The 18,707-nt window shown below is 46.9% G+C and overlaps 1 protein-coding gene across 5 annotated transcripts; it reads right to left on the bottom strand.

Moving 5' to 3' along the window:
- Positions 1-638: 638 nt before the first annotated feature.
- On the bottom strand, positions 639-15,027 carry mki67 (marker of proliferation Ki-67). 5 transcript variants are annotated; one of them, XM_042085664.1, is made up of 19 exons: positions 14,882-15,027; positions 14,159-14,268; positions 13,611-13,692; positions 13,390-13,505; positions 13,164-13,236; positions 12,437-12,497; positions 11,421-12,293; positions 10,951-11,189; positions 9,842-10,367; positions 9,379-9,515; positions 8,885-9,059; positions 8,565-8,699; positions 7,571-8,322; positions 7,064-7,124; positions 5,318-5,660; positions 4,906-5,212; positions 4,379-4,424; positions 1,664-4,234; positions 639-1,345 (listed from the first exon to the last, which is right to left on the bottom strand). In XM_042085664.1, the coding sequence occupies exons 2-19, from the start codon at positions 14,245-14,247 to the stop codon at positions 1,239-1,241; spliced, it is 6,693 nt and encodes a 2,230-aa protein (XP_041941598.1). In that variant the 5' UTR covers positions 14,248-14,268; positions 14,882-15,027; the 3' UTR covers positions 639-1,238. The 5 variants fall into 5 exon arrangements, with proteins under 5 accessions (XP_041941598.1, XP_041941596.1, XP_041941597.1 ...); XM_042085662.1 differs by having other exon boundaries at positions 4,906-5,367; positions 5,419-5,660; XM_042085663.1 differs by having other exon boundaries at positions 4,906-5,418; positions 5,470-5,660.
- Between the last annotated feature and the right edge of the window lie 3,680 nt (positions 15,028-18,707).

Genomic DNA, 18,707 nt, shown 5'->3' with positions numbered 1-18,707 from the left:
TCATATTAGACACATAGATATAGAAATTAATGTTTTACTACGAATAATAGTGCCCTCTTCACATCTTCCCAGAAATGAAAAAGCGACGCATGTATATGACGCAAGTAACAGACTAACCATAGAGATTGACCGGTGCTATCCTTTACTGTCTATGGCGCTATCCTACAACATTGCTTAAACATTACAATATTGTGATTGTTAATTCCCCTAGATAATTGTTTTTTTTCTGTTCATTTATTATTTATTCTCTTTGTTTTGTGCACCTTGTAACTTCGTTTTGTATAATTGTAACCATACTGTTTCACATTTGTATGTCTTTAATAAAGCAAAAAAACAAACAAAAAAAAAAAAAAAAGACCAGTGCTACCCGAATGAAAGATGGCATATTGAATGAGAACATTAAGCTTGGGAAACTCTGGTGACAAAACTTTATCTGACTGTAGCATTGATTTGTAAGATCATACTTTTCTCCTTCATTGAGGCAATCATATTCAATCAAGTGTTACCCAAGACCAAGTAGGGTTGATATCAATCTTAAGTTAACACCTAACCAAGATCTAAAATCTGGCATGTAGCCTACTGACATTTCCATGAGGAAACACACATAGCTGGAACAATTATTTAAACGCCCAACAAACTGAGGAATTATAATGACTTTATTGGTGAAATGGATTTTGCAAGAGGGTTGCAATGGTTGAACCAGGTATAGATGCCTTAACAGTAAATATTTACATTTGAAACGTTCAAATCTGCTTGTGCCAGCTGGGGTAAAACCGTTCCACATGGTTGGCATGTCAATTCATTTTCACTCCTCAATTTTAATTTCTCTTTTCCATTTGAAATTTAATTTAAAATGGAACATCTGGACATTTTTAAAACATTTTAGCTATTGGTTCAAGTAAAGCAAACATTTTGTGACAATATGAAGTCAATTTGCCCTGAAGTTTTTTTTCCTTGTCCTAAATACACACTTTTTGTAAACAATTAGGGAAATCTAAATCTACCACTCACAATAAAATACATCAAAAAGGTACAAAAAGGTCCATATATATAGATATATTAGTCTGAAAAGTTCTAATAATAATCTATGCACCAGCACAACAGGAAAACAAACCGAAAAAAATAATCTGTAAGTCAACATAATCACCAGTTAAAAAAATACACGTATATAAAAAAAAGCGTATCGTTTTTAAAACCCGTGTGTGGATTATTTACAGCTGCCTGTGGGACTCAGTGCTTCATTTCCTCCTGATGCGCCTGGCCTGGGTGGCGGTCTTGGCCGGGGTGGCGGTCTCCGCCACCTTCGTCTGCGTCCGGCCTCGCGCCCGGGCACCACTGGACTCAGCTGGAGAAATGGAGCACGTTGGGAAATTAGCCTGGAGTCAGACCTTAGACCACAAGGCCAACTACAATCTAACAGCCTCCCTCACAACAACAACAACAACAACAACAACAACAACAACAACCAGTAGTAAAAAAACAAAGCCCAGAATTTGGCACTTGTGGCATTTTTTTCTTGTATCATTTTAGGTCAAAAACTGTTTAACCAAATATAGCAATATAGACAATTTGGACCACAAGTCTACACTTAAAAGAAGCCTAGAGATGAAAAGAAACATATGGATAGCAATGTTTTCAATTTGGCGAGACTGAAGATACGAACCTTTGGGTGCCTCTGCTGAAACTGGCTCCTCCCCCAGGGTGGGCTCAGCCTCTACCGCTTTCCTCTTCCCCCGGACGGCTTTGGGGGCGGGCTTAGCGGCGGGTTCGCTCCTCTCTGCGACCGCCTCAGCCGCCTCCTCTGCCTTCTTGGCGGCTCCCCTCTTCCCTTTGGTGGCCGGGGCTGGCGCCTGAGGCTCCTCCGGTGTAGCCGCCTTTCCTCGCCTCCTCTTGGGGGGAGACGCAGCGTCGGCCACTGCCTCCGTCTCCACTTCGGCCGTCTCTTTCCTCTTGGCTCCGCGTTTTGGGGCAGGAGCGGCTACTTCCTCGTCTGGCTGAGGCTTAACCTCCTTTGTGGCCGCTACCCTACCTCGCCTGGCTGTCGTCTTGGCAACAGGCTCAGCATCCTCTGGCTTGGCCTCCTCCTCCTCTGTCGCTACCGATTCAGCGGTTTTCTTCGGCCCTCGGCCTCTCGCAGCACCTCTGCCCTTAAGCGCCGGCTTCACCACCGCAGCTGCGGAGGAGTCCTCAGTGGCGTCTGCAGCGGGCAGGGCAGACGGACCGCGCTTCGTCTTCTTTTTCTGAGGCTCCTCCACATGGGGCTCAGCATCTCCAATCGACTTGGTCTCGACCAGATCGGTGCTCCAGTTAACAGACTTCTTGGTGACCTTGCTCTCGGTGGGTTCAGCGTCCGCGGCCTGGCCGGTGCTGGGGTCGCTCTCCACAGCCTTCCCCTTTCTGGCGACTCTACCTCTTCCTCTCTTGACGGGGGCAGCGTCGCTGACCGTCTCCTCGGTGTTGCCGATGAATGGCTCGGAAGCCTCTACCTGGGCAGGTGTAGTCTTGGCCTTTCTACCGCGCCCTGACTTCACAGCTGGCGCCTGCTCTTCAGTCACCTCGGCTGGTTCTGCAACAGGTTCTGGCTGGGGTGTCTCGGGCTCCTCGCTCTCTGCCGCTGGTTCCGGTTCCGGCTTGGTCTTGCGTCCACGTCCTGAGCGGGCGGCTTTGATCTGAGGCTTCTCTTCTGGCTCCTCAGCAGCGGCGATCTGCTCTGCATCAGGCTGGACTTCAGCCTCCACCTCACTGGTCTGAGCAGGAGCCTGTTTGCCTCTGCGGCCTCGTCCAGTCTTGGCAGCAGGAGCCTGGGGCTTCTCCTCAGCTTTGGCTGCGGTTTGGTCTTCAGCCTCAGCCTCGGGTTCGCTTTCCTTGGCCACCTCCTCCTCCAGCACTTTGGCAGCCGCCTGCTTGCCTCTACGGCCACGTGCAGCTTTGGCAGCCACGGGTTTCGCTGGTTCTTCGACAGCTACAGCAGCAGCAAGCTCGGCCTCAGCAGCAGGCTCAACACTAGGCTGGCTTTCCTCAGCAACCTCCTCTACCTGAGCGACCTCCTCTACCTGAGCAGGTGCCTGCTTGGCCCTCCTGCCTCGTCCAGACTTCACCACCGCTTGTGATGGCTGCTCTACCACCTCGGCAGGTGCAGCACCAACAGGCTCTGCAGCGGTTTCAGTCGCACTTTCCTCCGGCACGTCTTCCACCTGAACAGGAGCTTGCTTAGCCTTGCGGCCGCGTGCTGCTTTGGTGACCTTAGCTTGGGGCTTCTCCGGCTCTTCAGTGGTGCGGTCTGCTTCAGCCTGGGCGTCAGGCTTGGTCTCGGCCGGAACCTCAACAGTGGCCTGTTTGCCTCTCCGACCGCGTCCGGTCTTGGCAGCAGGAGCCTGGGGCTTCTCGTTAACTTCGGCTTTGGGTTCGCTATCCGTAACTTCTTCGGCTTCTTCCACTTGGGCAGCGGCCTGTTTGCCTCTGCGTCCACGCGCAGGCTTGGCAGCTGCAGGCTTTGCTGGTTCTTCAACCGGAGCTGCCGCAAGTTCAGAAGCTTCAGTGCTGGGCTCGCTTTCCGGAGCGGCCTTGGCTTCCACCTGTTCTTCGACCTCGGCAAACGGGGCGCTGCTCTCGACCTCAGGCTCGACAGTTGGCATGGCAACCTCCTCCACTGCTGCGGCGGCTTTTGGCTGTCTGCCTCGGCGCCCTCTGGTGGTCTTCGGGGCGACGGCAACAGCAGACTCTTCCTGAGCGTCGGCGGCCTCAGACACGGCAGCTGGCTCAGGAGATGCAACCGCCTCCTCTGCTGGCGCAGGCGCCTCGACAGGCTCCGATGCGGCGGCCACTGCTCCCTCGCTGGCCTGGTCCTCCGCCTGCTCTGTAGAGTCCTGCTTGGCCTTGCGGCCTCTCCTCGGCTTGGCCTCGGCGCCCTCCTCCTGCAACTTCTTGGGCACTCTTCCTCTCTTCGCCCTGGAGGGACTCGCCACGGGAACCTCTTCGACCAGCTTCCGTCCTCGTCTTCCTTTAGCAGGGGCGGGCGCCTCCTGTGGCGCAGGCTCTGGCAGGTCCTGACTGGCTTCAGCGATGGCGTCGGTCGCCGGCGTGTCGCCCGCCTGCACTGGAGCCGCCTCCGCTTCCCCGGGCTCCGCTGAACCCTCTGCAAGAGCTGCCGGCTCTGTGGATTCCGCCTCGCTGGCTTGGACATCTTCCGCTGGAGCGATGGCTTCCTGGTCCTCCACTGATGCAACCGTGAGCTCTACATACAATTAACACAAAGGAATAGGACAGTCATTATTTGAGACTTGTTGTAGTGGGTGTTAATAATCTGTATTCAATTACGAAGATTTTTAAATAAATAAGCAAACAAACAAATAAATAAATAAAAACATGAATGACTTACCAGATGATTCAGCAGCACATTCAGGAGCACTCACTGCCTCTAGGATCTGAATGGAATAAATCAACAATTTTACAAAACGATCTGAATCATGTCTGTTTTAAAAGGTGCCATGTGTAAGAATTGAGGTAAAAATATCCAAAAAATGAGCTACACGCATCAAAAGAATGAGAAGAAATAAGGGCGATGAGGTCATTAAAAAAATGACAAGGTATAGTGCTGCAGAGATATCAACCTGAATTAGCATGCTAAATTACTAGCCACAGCCCGACAGGTGTCATAATTCCAGTTTCAGCCATGGGAGGCGGTATGCGGGCAACATAACCGCCAGCCAAAATGCAATACACGTGTCTTGGTTATTACTCTAGGGTAGACCAACTCACTTTCTGGAGGTATACTGCCCCCATCTTTTATGGAATGTGGAGTATGAATTGATTTTTTGGCGGACATTACACATGGCACCTTTAAAGTCTTATAAGCTTGGTATTAGTAAATCGTTTTGTCAGAAATCAGAAATAATGTTTTTGTACCTCAACAGTTTCTCCTTGTTTGGGTTCAGTGACCTCTGCCACCACAGATTTGACCTCTTCAGCTGCTGGGGCAGTTACTCCGACTGGCTCTTCAGCTGCGGCAACCACCACCTCCTCACTGAGCTGCTCCTCGGCCAACACCTGTTTGGGTTCCCTCCCTCTCCTCGGCGTGGTCTTCACCGCGTCCTGCTGGAGCAGTCTGGGCGTCCTGCCTCCCCTCGTGGCCCTGGCTGGGCTTGCCTGAGGAGTGTTCGCCGCCGCGTCCTCGTCCATCAGCTTTCTACGTCTTCCTCTGGCAGGCGTAGCCACTTCCTCCAGGACGAGGGGCTCTGGCTCGTATGGAACAGCCTCGTCTGGTACCTCTGCAGCGTCGGACGTGGGTTCCTGCGCGAGGTCAGCGATGGCTGCAGCCTGCTGGGCTTCCTCTGGGGCCTCGGCGCTCTGAAGGGGGGCGACCTCGGCCTCCACCAGCTCCTCTGAGGCCTCTGGTGCCTTCTCCTGGACAACGTCGGCCTCAACCAGCTCCTCTGAGGCCTCTGGTGCCTTCTCCTGGACAACGTCGGCCTCCACCAGCTCCTCTGAGGCCTCTGGCGCCCTCTCCTGGACCAGCTCCCTCAGAGGAGAGCTCAGACGCTTGGCCAGAAGTTCTCTCTTCACTTCTGCGTCGACCGGCTCCTGGGGCTTGGCATCAGTGGCTGGGATTTGTTCCACCGGGCAGACGTTCTCCTTGTCCTCTTCTGTGGCAGTATTCAGCTCTAGAGAGGCATCCAAACACACACGTTGTAAAATGTCATACCAACTTACACTGCACTTGGTAACTCCTTTCAGCTTCTAACAGCCAACTCATTATACACTAGGTAAGGGTGTTCATAATTCCCTGTTTGACCGATAAGAGTTTTAACCGATTAATGAGATCAGCTAAACAGCTAAAAACTTTTGCAGTATGGTCCATATGAGAGAGAATTCCCCATATTGCATATGAATCCCCACGGCCTGTGGAGAGCTAATCAGACACGTTTCTCATGACTGGCCACTCCGAGTTATCTTTGCATAGCGGGGACTTTAGTCCCATATGAGCAGCTATTCTCCGTAGCACATCTCAGACTGCGCACGCAACTACAGCTGACATGAGTATCTCTGGATAAAAAGAAAAGGTAAGCTATGAAAATTGCACAACTTTCCATTGTTAAAATGTTGGTTGTTGATCATTAGATTAAATACAGTCTACCCGATAACAGAACTGCTCGACGTTCAACCACTAATGTGCCTGCCTAGGCTACTTGCTATTAATAGGTTCCATCTAACACAAAATAGACTATAGCTGCCGGACCTGCCTTTTGACTGCATTTGCGTTGTAGGACAAAATGTTAGTTTAGTTTTGAAGCTGTTTTATTTATTGCACAAGCAAGAAGTCAGGCAATGTCTAGCTCATTAATTTACACAAGTTGTGAATTGTTTGCACTCGAAAATTTTAATCACTTCTAATTTCTTAAGGTTTGTTTTTTTTCTTTGTGTCGGTGTGTGACGCTCACGTATCCGTTCTAAATGGGCTTTAACGGGTTAGCGGTGAATAGTCGATTAAGAAGTGTCGACTATCGGTGACGAAAAATAGCCGAAATGGACATCCTTATTGGCTAGTTGCACGAAAGGCTCTTGGTGAGCTCGTTTGTTTCCTGGAGTCAGGTGTGTTTGAACCTGCCACTATTCCGAATGTAATTAGTGACTACACATCCTTCGAATCAGCACATCGTAACGTGCCGATTCACTAGGTGCAACACCCAACCGGTCCTGTAGATACTAATTACATTCACCGAGAGCCTTTCGTGCAATTAGCCAGTACAGTAGTGTGTTCGTGCAACTAGCCAATACAGTAGTGTGTTCGTGTATCTGAAAAGTATCTGTGGTTATATTGTTTTCTACACTCATAACTTTCTCTTGCTCTCAGCTAAACCAAACAAGTCAACCTACATCCCTAACTGTAACTCAGAAACTTTGTTGTAAAATATAAAGCTTTTTAGAAACCAAATGTTAAAAAAAAAAAAAAAAAAACGTTTGTGTTTTAAGACCTCATTCTAATGCATAAACGTTTGTTACGACCCATTTTAATGCACAAATGTTTTTGGGACCTAATTGTGATTCATATAAAGCATTAGCTCACCTTCAAGGGCCTCGGGCAGCTCCTCAGCAGCACACTCTGGAGCAGCCACAGCCTCCTGGACCTGCAGGCACGGATCAATGGAGTTTAGGAGTTGTGTTGAAAAAGGTGGAACAGGCACGGATCAATGGAGTTTAGGAGTTGTGTTGAAAAAGGTGGAACAGGCACGGATCAATGGAGTTTAGGAGTTGTGTTGAAAAAGGTGGAACAGGCACGGATCAATGGAGTTTAGGAGTTGTGTTGAAAAAGGTGGAACAGGCACATTCTCCTTTCCCTTATTAATCAAGACTAAGTAATCATGCCTTCAGTGAGGAGTGCAGTGCATCTATCAGCTCCTTTTAAAAACATACTGCCCATTACACCAGGCTCTATTATCAGGCAAAGAAAAAAAAAAAAAACACAAAATATTTATATGTTGTGAACAAACATTTTCATAATACATAAAATAAAACATGATGATGCTCCAGACCGGGGGGGCATGATGACGACTATACACCAAGAAGCCATTACCTCAACAGCCTCTGTGATGTGGGTTTCGGGCTCCTCTGGTTCCTGCATTAGTTCCTCGGGCTCCTCTGGTTCCTGCATTAGTTCCTCCAGGCCTCCGATGTCCTCTACGGCTGCAGCTCCCTTCTGCCTGGGCGTCTTCATGAGCTTGCGGAGGCCAAACTTCTCCTGGACGGGCTCTCCTCTCGTCTTTGGGGTCTTCAGGAGGTGCGTGACTCCCGAGAGGTCTTCCTCGGCCGGCTCGGCCTTCTGCCTCGGGGTCTTCACCAGCCTCTTCAGGGCGGCCGCACACAACACCGGGCTGTCGCACTTCTCCCTGGGGGTCTTGGTAATCCTCTGGATGCCCATCAGGTCCTCGACAGGGGCGGCCTTCTGTTTGGGGGTCTTGAGCAGCTCCTTCACGCCGGTCAGACACATCTCCTGGGGGGCTTTGGGCTGTCGCGGAGTCTTGAACAGCTTGCCTCTCAGGTCCTCCACGGGCTCGGCCTTCTGTTTGGGGGTCTTGAGGATGCGCTTGACTCCGGTGAGGCAGGTGGCGGCGGCAGGCTCGGCCTTCTGACCAGGTGTCTGGGTCACTGACGCATCAGAGGGTTCATCTTGTCCTGCAGACACCGTGTCCTCGGTGACAAAACTGGTCTCCTCGGCAACGAAGCTGGCTTCCTGTTCGTCCTGAAGGAAGCGGTTGACCGCTTCGCTGTTGTAGCCGCTACGCTTGGCAGTGGACGCTACGCTCAGGGGAGACACCACCATCTCACCTAGGAAAACAGTGTTACTTTAACAATAAGACATTATTCTGCTAATATAGTCTTTTACTTGAACACTACTAAGACAGAATTATTTAACAGCATTGCACCCAGAACCAGAATACACTTAAATTTATATTCATCTCCTAGTTTCCAGAATATTACTTTTGATCATTTTATCTGCATCTGTTAATTTTATCACAAATTAACATTTGTGATGGTAAAAGAAGGCCAGTGGTGCACTGACTACTTACCAGTTTCCTCCGGAGTTTTCATCACACACAGCTCAGCCATAGGGGCCGACAGCAGAGGAGTGCCAGGGATGACGCTCTTTCTGGTAGATGCTCTTTGCTTGTTGTTTGCGGGAGTTTTAAAGATATCTGAAACCCCTGAAAGCAATAATACAACAAAGGACGGGGAAAATCAAGATTATTAATGAGGAAACATAAAAACCTACATGACACACACAGAATTGTTAATGGTGTACAGTACATCTCAAAAAGCTTCCACAGGCCACCAAGCCAACACATGTCAGGCCAGGACTGCAAGTCAGTCACTCAAACGCTTCATGTACCTGAGAAATCCTCGTCCATCTTCATGTCGATCCTGGCGAGGGCGACGTTAGGCACCATCTTCGGGGCGCCGCATGCCACCTGTGTTGCCCTGAGCTGGGCCCTGCCCACTACGATGGTGGCAGGGGAGTTGGCATGCCCAGTGCTGGTGTGCTCCTGCAGCCGCCTAGCTGGAGTCTACAACAGGAGTTAAATAGATCTGATCAACACCAGCAGCTTGCATTCATGCTGTGTATAAGCTGCAGAAGTGTTATATGCAAGTTAAAAAAACAAAACCATATTAACTGCCCCTGTGTATTAACCTCATAGCTGAAGAAAATGTGCAAAATCAATGTATAAACTGCTACTAATAGTTGGGAAATTATGGTAAAACACAACCCCTTAATATACAGTTTAGATTCTAGTGTTGTTTAGATTCTAGTGATTCTGCTATTTGATTCTAGTGTTTGAAAAAGTGGTTTAAAGTTAACAAGAGAGTGGAGTCCCATCACATTACCTTCAGTTTTGGGGTGTTCGGTTTTGTTGCCACAGCCTTCTTCGCCACTTTGACTTTAGCGGCTGGCTTCTTGGCAGCAACCTCAGTCTGGGTTTTGGTTTGGCCAAACTTCACAATATCCGCAAAGGACTTCACCACTTCAAACAGAACCACAACACAGGAAAATTAACCTCTTAAGTTACATTAATAAAACACATACTACAAAGCATAACATATCCACTGATGCATATTGATAGAGCCGTATTGCATATTATTACAAAACTACATGAAAAACTGACCAAGACGGATGGACAAGTATGTTAAAAAGGATAAAAAAATAAAAAAAAGACGTTGTGAAGTATGGGGAGAGAGAGGGAGCATGCGTGTGGGTTTCTGTTTCTCGACAAAAACACTATTTTATGCCAAGCCAATAAAGCGTATTGAATTGTTAGAGAAAAGAAAGAAAGAAAGAAAGAAAGCCCACCTTTGAGGTTGGCCCTGGACGCTCCGCTGCGTCTGCGGATGCCGTCCAGCGTGGCCTTGCCCAGGCTCTTCCTGGAGGTCTTCTTGGCGGACTCCTTGATGCTCCTCCTCTTCAGGGGGATGTTCGGCGAGGCGCGCTCAGGCTGGGGCGACGGTGTGCTGATGCGGGAGATGGAGAAGCGGCCCGACACAGTGGGCGTCTGGCTAGGTGACCTCCGACCTGAGGAAGGAGAACTGGCAGGACTGGCTTTGCCCTCTGGGGACTTCTCTTTGGCGGGGGAAGGAGACTTCCTGCCTTTGGGGGTTTGTTGGTCTGCTTTTGCGGGACTCTTCTGCTTGGCAGGAGACTGACGTTTGGGCGAGGTGGTGGCGGCAGCCGACTTCTTGGTAGGAGTGCCCGCTTGCTTTCTAGGAGATGGAGTCTTGGCTTTGGGAGATTTCTTTGCCGGCGAGGGAGTCTTGGCTTTTTTCACAGGGCTTGCTTTGGCTTTGGGGCTCTCCAGGATGGTCTCTCCAAGCCTCCGACTCTGCTCACATAAAGTAAACATCAAAGTTTTAATTTCTTGTATAATGTTCAATAAAACACAAAATGAACAGTCAACAGTATTTATCTAAACAATATTTAATTCATAATAAAGTTGACAAAATAACTACTTTAATGTAATGCTCTCGCTCTCAAACAACTCTGAGCACATGACTGAGCATGTGATCTAGAACTACACTGGTGTTCCGTGTGGGAGCTGTATGCTTTAACCTGTGCGCGCACACCATAGACCATATGATTTAGCCCCACAGTTATGTTCCCAAACCGCCGTTCCCTGTGTACAGGGCTGTGTGCTCACATGTGGCATATGATTTAGCGCCACAGCGACATTCCCTGTGTATGGGGCGGCATGTTTGTGTGTTTTATATTATTTCATGGGGTGGCGTGTTCGTATGTGTTTTATATGATTTCACGCAACAGCTATAGTCCCTGTGTATGGGGCAGCATGTTCGTGTGTGTGTGTGTTTTATATTATTTCATGCAACAGCGACATTCCCCGTGTATGGCGCGGCGTGCTCATGTGTGTGTGGTATATTATTCCATGTGTAGGGCGCGTGCTCTCGTACCTGCGTGAGGCCCATGGAGGCCCTGCGGAGCAGAGACTTGGGCGTGTGGACGAGTGCGGCGCCCAGGCTGCAGCGGCGTGGGGTGGCACCGCGGCGGAGTGGGGAGTCGGGGGGCAGCCGCTTGTCAAACAGCTCCGGGCTCAGCTGACCACCGAAGGACACGCGCTTCTTCTTGGCCAGTGGGGTGGGTCCGTCGAGGTCCCCACTCTTGCGCTTCTTGCTGGACGAGGGCTTGTCGCCTGAGGAGAAACACACACATTTATTCCAAAAGTTGGAACTGAAGTGGAATCGAATACAACATGAGAACAACTGCATATCAGTTTTTCTACTACATCAGCTCAAGGCTCAAAACAAAGACGATTTCCCATTCAGCATTACATTTGGAAAGACGCATATGATTACAACTGGCATTGCACTTTGTCCTGCGTTTAAATGAGGGCCCCTGTTGCTGTTGCCAGGCGCGTCCCCACCTTTGGTCCTTGATGGCGTGGACAGCTCGATCTGCTGCAGCACGTCCTGCACCCTGAGCCTCTGGCCTGCGTTGGCCCTGGGGGAGGTCCTGGGCGACTGCTTCACTTCCTGGGACGCCTCGGCAGGGGCACTCGCAGTGACCTCCACCGGGGAGGGGTCCGGTTTGGCGGTGGCCGTGGCGCTGCTCCTTCTCTTGGGAGACTTTGGAGGCTTGCTGGGCTTCTCAGCGCTCTGGGGGTCGGACAGAATCTGCTGGACCACCTCGTCTGCGCTGAACTTCTGGGGCGTCTGCGGCAGGCTCTTCTTCCCCGAGGCCAGAGTGGGGGTGCTGGGGGACTGGAGGGCCGGTGAGGAGCACGAGCGCTTCTTCGTCCCTGGGGTGCCAGGGGTCACCGGTGCTGCCGGAGCCTCGGCCTGCTGGGACGTTTCCTCCACAGCGGCCGGCTGTTCCGACGCGCATGCCGCAGCTGGTTCTGGTCCCGCTTCGGGCTGACCCACTGATCTGCGTTTCTTCTGCGCCGACTTGGGCGTCGTGGCTACGGAGGCGGCCTCCTTCCCTGCCGGTGTGACCGGCAGGGCAGTCTTCGTCTTCTGCGGAGTGCCTTTGACGTCCACGGGTGTGGAGGCATCCTCGTCTGAGACCTTGGGCATCGCTGGCTTTTGCGAGTTACGCTTGGACAGTGGAGTTTTGCCTTGACCCCCAGAGCTCTTCCATGGAGACTTGGGGTCCAGATCTTGCTTGATCATCTGATACAGCTCAGAGAAAGGGGACTGGGCATCTTTGCCGGATTTGGTCGTGTCCATCTCCTTGGTTGCCTCCACTGTTTGGGCCATGGAGTTGGCAATTTTGGATCCATCTTTCAGACAGGAGTCTGTGCAAGGCACAACCAAAACAATTCACATTATTATATGATAAATGATACTTGAATACACTGTCCAGAACCAATTGTTCATGGTTACATTAGACTTAAGCAAATGCCCCAGAAAACAGAATGAACAAAGAATGAATACTTACCAGAGGCCGAGATGGACTTTTTCTCAGCTGATGAATCTCTTCCTTGATGTTCTTGTAAAACCTAAAAACATATTTTCGTATTTTTTAAAGTTTGAAGGACAGCCTTTTCTGATTCACCTCAAAGCAGGTGAAAATGTCACCACAACCAAGAGCAAAGATCAGTGCTAAAATGAGCACTTACACATCCAGTCTTTCCAGTTACTAGAATTATTATCTAAAGATACTAGTCATAATCTCAACAAACTGTTTTAACAACAGATTTCAGATTTGACCTTACACTGGCTTAGTTAACTTGTTCGTTACAGCAGATTTGACCTTGCACTAGATAGTTAACTTGTTCTAATGCAATTACAGCAGACTTGACCTTGCACTAGATAGTTAACTTGTTCTAATGCAATTACAGCAGACTTGACCTTACACTAGATAGTTAACTTGTTCTAATGCAATTACAGCAGACTTGACCTTACACTAGATAGTTAACTTGTTCTAATGCAATTACAGCAGACTTGACCTTGCACTAGCTTAGTTAACTTGTTCTAATGCAATTACAGCAGACTTGACCTTACACTAGATAGTTAACTTGTTCTTCAAGTACAGCAGACAGGTGTACAAGCAGTCAGTCATAAGTTATGGTAAGACATCTGACAAGAGTTTCTCTTATACATTTAGCCACACAGAGGAACGTGTTTATATTTTACATATGAAGAGAATCTAACACACAACGTACCTGAAGAGTTTCTCCCTTTCCTGACGTAGACACCCTCTTTTTCTTTGGAGTGGGTGGAGGAGGAGCTTCAAACCTGGAGATCCAAAAAAAAAAATCTCATTAAAGAATTCATGGAAATGAGGCGAAGGCCTTCTACCCAAACTGTGTGAGTGCAAGGGGGCGAAATTAAGTTGAACCATCATCAGCATTACATAGATTTCTCCAGAAGCTCAGATGATCATCTTACCTAAAAGAGCGATCGATAATGGTAAATACATCGCCGTCCTTCAGTCGTTCAGACTGCTGCATAGGCACACCATTGATGCAAGTGGGGTTCACTGAACTCAAATTGGTCAAGACAACCTGAAACATCACAACACACAAAACATACAAAAATTGTAACACTGCATTTAGCTAATAGAGATTTGGCATAGGTGCATGCAGTTACATTTGGAAACAGTGGTTTACCTCTTTATTCTCGTTTATCTCAACCCTGCAATGTTCTTTAGACACCTGGGGCAGCTGAATACGAATGTCACAATCTATTTTTCTGGAAGAGGATTAATGAGACGTTAAGTTTCATTGCCATCATCAGCAGACATGTCATGACAGTAGTAAAGACTAAACAAAGGTTATTTTCCTATATGCAGTTTTGGTAACGAATACACGCTTGAGCTGATCTCTCTTTTAGACAAAGGCATTCATGATTGGTCTAGCACAAAAGACAAGGCATGACAAGTACACCATCCAGATTGTACAAAAAAGGTGATTGGTTCCCTGCAGAAAAACGTGGTTACGTCTACTCTTAACGTCAGAAACAAAAAAGCCCGCCTGTGCTACCTTGTACAACCTCATAACCTCAGCCATTTCCGCGTGGGATTTATGCGCTGCTGTTTTCATAAGTACATGTCAAACCACACGACTCGTTTGTATTCAATGACAAAGTATCAGCATTGTCTTACAGATGTACAGCAACGCAAAGAAACGCCAAGTTGAATCAAAGCAAAAGCACTCACCTTCCAAACAGACATGCCGCCGTGAGGGGAAATTCAGTGCCATCCCCGCCGCCTCTCCGGATGACAACTATTTTCCCGTGAAGAGGCATCTTCTGGGTGACTTAACTTACCTGAGAGAGAAAAAACATTTTACTGGGTGTTTGCTTAATCGAGTCACTGACAGGGTTTACTCCACAAATTGTTTCATAGTGTCTGACATGACAAAATATTCAGACTAGGCCACAAAAGTGCAGCTAACCACGTTGCCCATGCCGTAACGTAAAACTTGGGGATAACCTAGGTCAGCTTTACTTTATAACTCAACCATCTGGAGCAAATGTCAACTCGTTCAACTCAAGTTGAGCAAAATGTTGTTGACGATTAGCCTCCAGTGTGCGATACCGTTACGTCCTTTTATTGCTGTGCTGACCTGAAGGCATCGCTAAGTTAACATGCATCTAAAAAAAAAAAAAAACACTAGGCTATCGTTTAACATTAGGATACGCCAACAGGTTTCTGAGATCATTGGTCACTACTCGTATCATGTACCTAACGTAAAACCTTGACAATTAAAATGAACATATGGACTAGCAAAAGCATTACTTAACGTTAGCAATGGTTATGTTCCCAACGTTCGGCGTGGTGAAAATTTCAGCTGGCTATAGACTAGATTTCTATCGCAAATTACACAGCACATTTAGCTGAAAACACCAAGAAGGATAAACGTCTTTTCGAAATACTGACCTTATTTGTTATATTAAAGTTACTTCTGTGTCCACCATGCCTGGTGGCTGCTGTCCGATACTCCGCTCTGTTTATCCGAATTTCTACACAGGGATCGTGTAAAGGGACATCGCTGGACACACTACTGGCAGCGTGTGAATGAAAAGTGTATATCCCTCCGCCAGCACATGTTATAACATTTTAACCAGGAAGGGTTATACTGAATATTTTAACACTACAGCTAAAACACACATCATTTAGAAATGCGTTTATTTATGTCGTTGGATATTAAATTAACAACTCAAACGGGGAACTATTTAGTCTGTGTAGTACTCTGCGGAGGGATCTGAGGCATACAACTTCTTTTGATTTGAAAAAAACATTTGAAATTCCGCGCGAAGCCCAACCATTGGCTAGCGTCATAATGTATGCAACTCTGACAGCCAATCCATATCATAAAGGGGAATGCCGTAGTAATTTGAAAAATGATTTGTTCTAAAATACAAAAACTACAAACCTAAGATTCTCCGCTCAAGAATCTTTGCTACAAACACTGGATATTCGATCGCCAATAATTTGGTTATGGTTATGATTATGATATTTAGCAGCAACAACAATACAATACAATAGTTACATTTAACAGTAAACAATTTAAAAAGTTGGTTACTTGCCTACACCAAGGACAAGAGCAACAGTAAACAACAATGTCAATCAAGCCTGAAAATAAATAGGCTACTATAGGGGAGACCGGGGACAGTTGCAACGCTTTTTGCATTTGGCTCTGTTACTCAGAGACGGTTTGGATTAGACAAACCAATTTTTTATACAATACACTTACATATGTCTGTTAATAGTCTAAACCATTTAAAGATAATTACAGAATCTACATTTTTCACAATTTGCATTTGAATGTAAGGAGTCAGATGTTGCAACTGACCCCGGGCCCGGGGACAGTTGCAACATTGTTTGGGGATGGTTGCAACATGTTAAAAATACAATATATTACAATATATGTCAGTGCAGCAAAATGATTATTTTTGTATGTAAATACAAGTTATGTAAGTTATAATAATATTACAGTGTTATTTATTCACCAGCTTTGATTAGATGACAATTATAGATTTGTCTAGATGAGTAGGCCTTATGTGCAGATGTCAAATATTGAAATTGATATAAAATACAGTAGGACTTTAGTGACATAGGAAGAATGGAACAATTTGGGAGGCAATTCACTTTTATTTAGACTATTGTCATGTAAAACATGTTTTTAAAAATATATATTTTATATGATCATATGTATGCATTGTACGGGACTGTACGGGGACAGTTGCAACAGTTGTTGCAACTGTCCCCTTTCCTGTCAGCCATGATAAAACCTCATGTGCTAGCTAAACAAGGGGACCTTGACACATGCTAACCATAGTAGCTTAAAGTTAACATATCACTCATTTAAATCATATAAGTTTGAGCTGAATCACAAAAACAGTGACAGCAGTTTAACAGAAACAAAGCTCAAGAAAATAAATACTTTCATACCTAAAAAACTGTTTTTTTACAATAAATCCTGGAGCAGTTCAGGAATCTCCTTGCTTTTTCTCTGCTAAGGGGGGCATCCAACTGAGCATATGCAGTGTGAGTGTCATCACTCTACCTTGTTTCTGATTGGAGAAAATTGACATGTTGCAACCATCCCCTGTTGCAACTGTCCCCGGTCTCCACAAACCATAACGCATAAGAAACGCTTAATAAACTAAGTGCATGTTGAACAGATATGCCTTAATTAAGACCCCTCTTGAAAGACCCAAAACTATATCACAGGAACGGAGAGCACTAGGCAACTCATTCCACCAACAATGGACCACTGAGGAAAAGTCATTTCAGGCCTGGTGCATGACACAAGTGGTCGTTTTATGTAAATGAGTGATCTTACGTGCCTTTGCTGAGAGATCTACAAAGGTGGAACAAAGGAGAGTTTTCCTGACCCTAATTGCTGATCGTTGCAGATGGATGTTTGTGAAGCGGTGTGCCATTAAAAGTGAGATCCATGAAACGTGTCAGAAATGTGGGACTATTTCTCAAGCAAGATTTATAGGGTAACGGTGCAGAATCTAAGCGTAGGCTCCCAAAATCTAAAGCACTGTGGTAAAAAGGTATCCTGAGCATAAGCCTGGTTATATTTAGCCTCTGATCCCATAAGACTAGCATAGCAAAGCCCAGGCCCCCATCCAAGTTATGGGAATTGAATAATGACACTGTTGTATGTTTTCAGCCTGTACTATTGTTTGTAGCAATGTAACTGGGGAGCCTGTGTGTCTGAATTTATAACAACTTAAATATATAATTTATAAGGGTTTTCCCAAACCAAAGACCATTACCTCTCAAGAACACCATACCTAAAGAGGGTTGAAGTTAGTAATCAAGGACCTTTGACCATGCTGTGTGTGTTCATGCCAAGAGGTGCTGGTCACAGGATACGTAATATTCTGAACAGGAGACCGCATACTCTATAGTAGCTCACATGCCTTATTCTAAGATTGAGAAAGGCCATATAGGCCGAAACTATTGGCAGTTATTCTATAGCAGCTCACGTGCCTTAGGCCTATTCTAAGATTGAGAAAGGCCATATAGGCCGAAACTATTGGCAGTTGCTAGAGTGTGCGGTCTCCTTCTGTACAGAACATGCCAGGAGAGTCAACATTGCCCATGGAATCATCATCATGTTTATGTTTTTGTCTGTGTGTGAAGCGACAACATTGCCCATGGAATCATCATCATGTTTATGTTTTTGTCTGTGTGTGAAGCGTTTTGAGTAGTAGTCAATGTGTCAGAAAATAAAATGTGCTGCTATATAAATAAATGTGCTACTTTCTTCTAGACAGCACCAGTTTGCACTTTTGGCATCGGAAGACTGTGCAGAGCTATGTTGTCCCTGCTAGTGACAGGCACAATATGCATGCCCTTTCAGCTCCATAATCAACCGCAGGTCCACACCTGCCCAGGGTCAGTCAGGAGGCTATGGCCTATATGTATACGAAAGTATTGGGGATTATGTTTCTTATTTACAAGGCAGACAACTGCAATTTTCCTGACTTTCAGGACATCTCAGGGTCCTGCAGGTTAATTCCATGTTTTTTTGGCTGGGACGGTTATGTCTCAGTATAAACTCTTGAGCTCCCGTCCAAGCTCAGGTTAGAAAGGCCAAACAATGTGCCACCTATGACAACTACAAATTGGGTCCCCAAAAGTGAATTTAAAACCTTTATTATACTGGGGCCAAAGAGAGTATATTGACTCGATGTATCACTGTGTGGTATGCAAACAGTTCTCAGAAAGACCACAATGCCATGCCAAAGCAGGTGGTGCGCTCAACTGAGCGCATGTTTAGGACTCCTCTTCCCTCTTGCATGACATACATCCACCCATGCAGGACTCGAGCCAAGAAAATAATAAAGGACTCCACCCATCCCACTAACTGTCTGTTCAGTTTGCTGAAATCAGGCAAGGTCTTCAAATGTTTGTTGGCCAAAACTGCAAGACTAAGGAAAAGCTATTTCTAATCGCTAAGGCCATAGACACCTCAACATGGACATGCCTGTCACTTTAATGAAAACTGTGCACTGAATCGATGTGGTCATTCCAACTGTTTTCCTTTGCAATCAGCAGTAGCCTGTATAAACTGGTGCCCATTTCAATGTACATTTTTAATATGTAGATGTAACGGATGCCAGCTAGCTTAGCTGTGCTTGTGGAACGTTGGTAAACCTCACCTCGCCTCCCGATCCGAGGTGCTACTGTTCGTGAGTTCTAGTCCGGGCATGTGCAGGGCTGAATCGCGCAGGTTCAACAC

The sequence above is a fragment of the Alosa sapidissima genome, chromosome 3, assembly GCF_018492685.1.
Source record: "Alosa sapidissima isolate fAloSap1 chromosome 3, fAloSap1.pri, whole genome shotgun sequence".
Classification (NCBI taxonomy): domain Eukaryota; kingdom Metazoa; phylum Chordata; class Actinopteri; order Clupeiformes; family Clupeidae; genus Alosa; species Alosa sapidissima.
The sequence above is the reverse complement of the archived record's forward strand: the minus strand, read 5'-3'. Positions and strand labels throughout refer to the sequence as shown.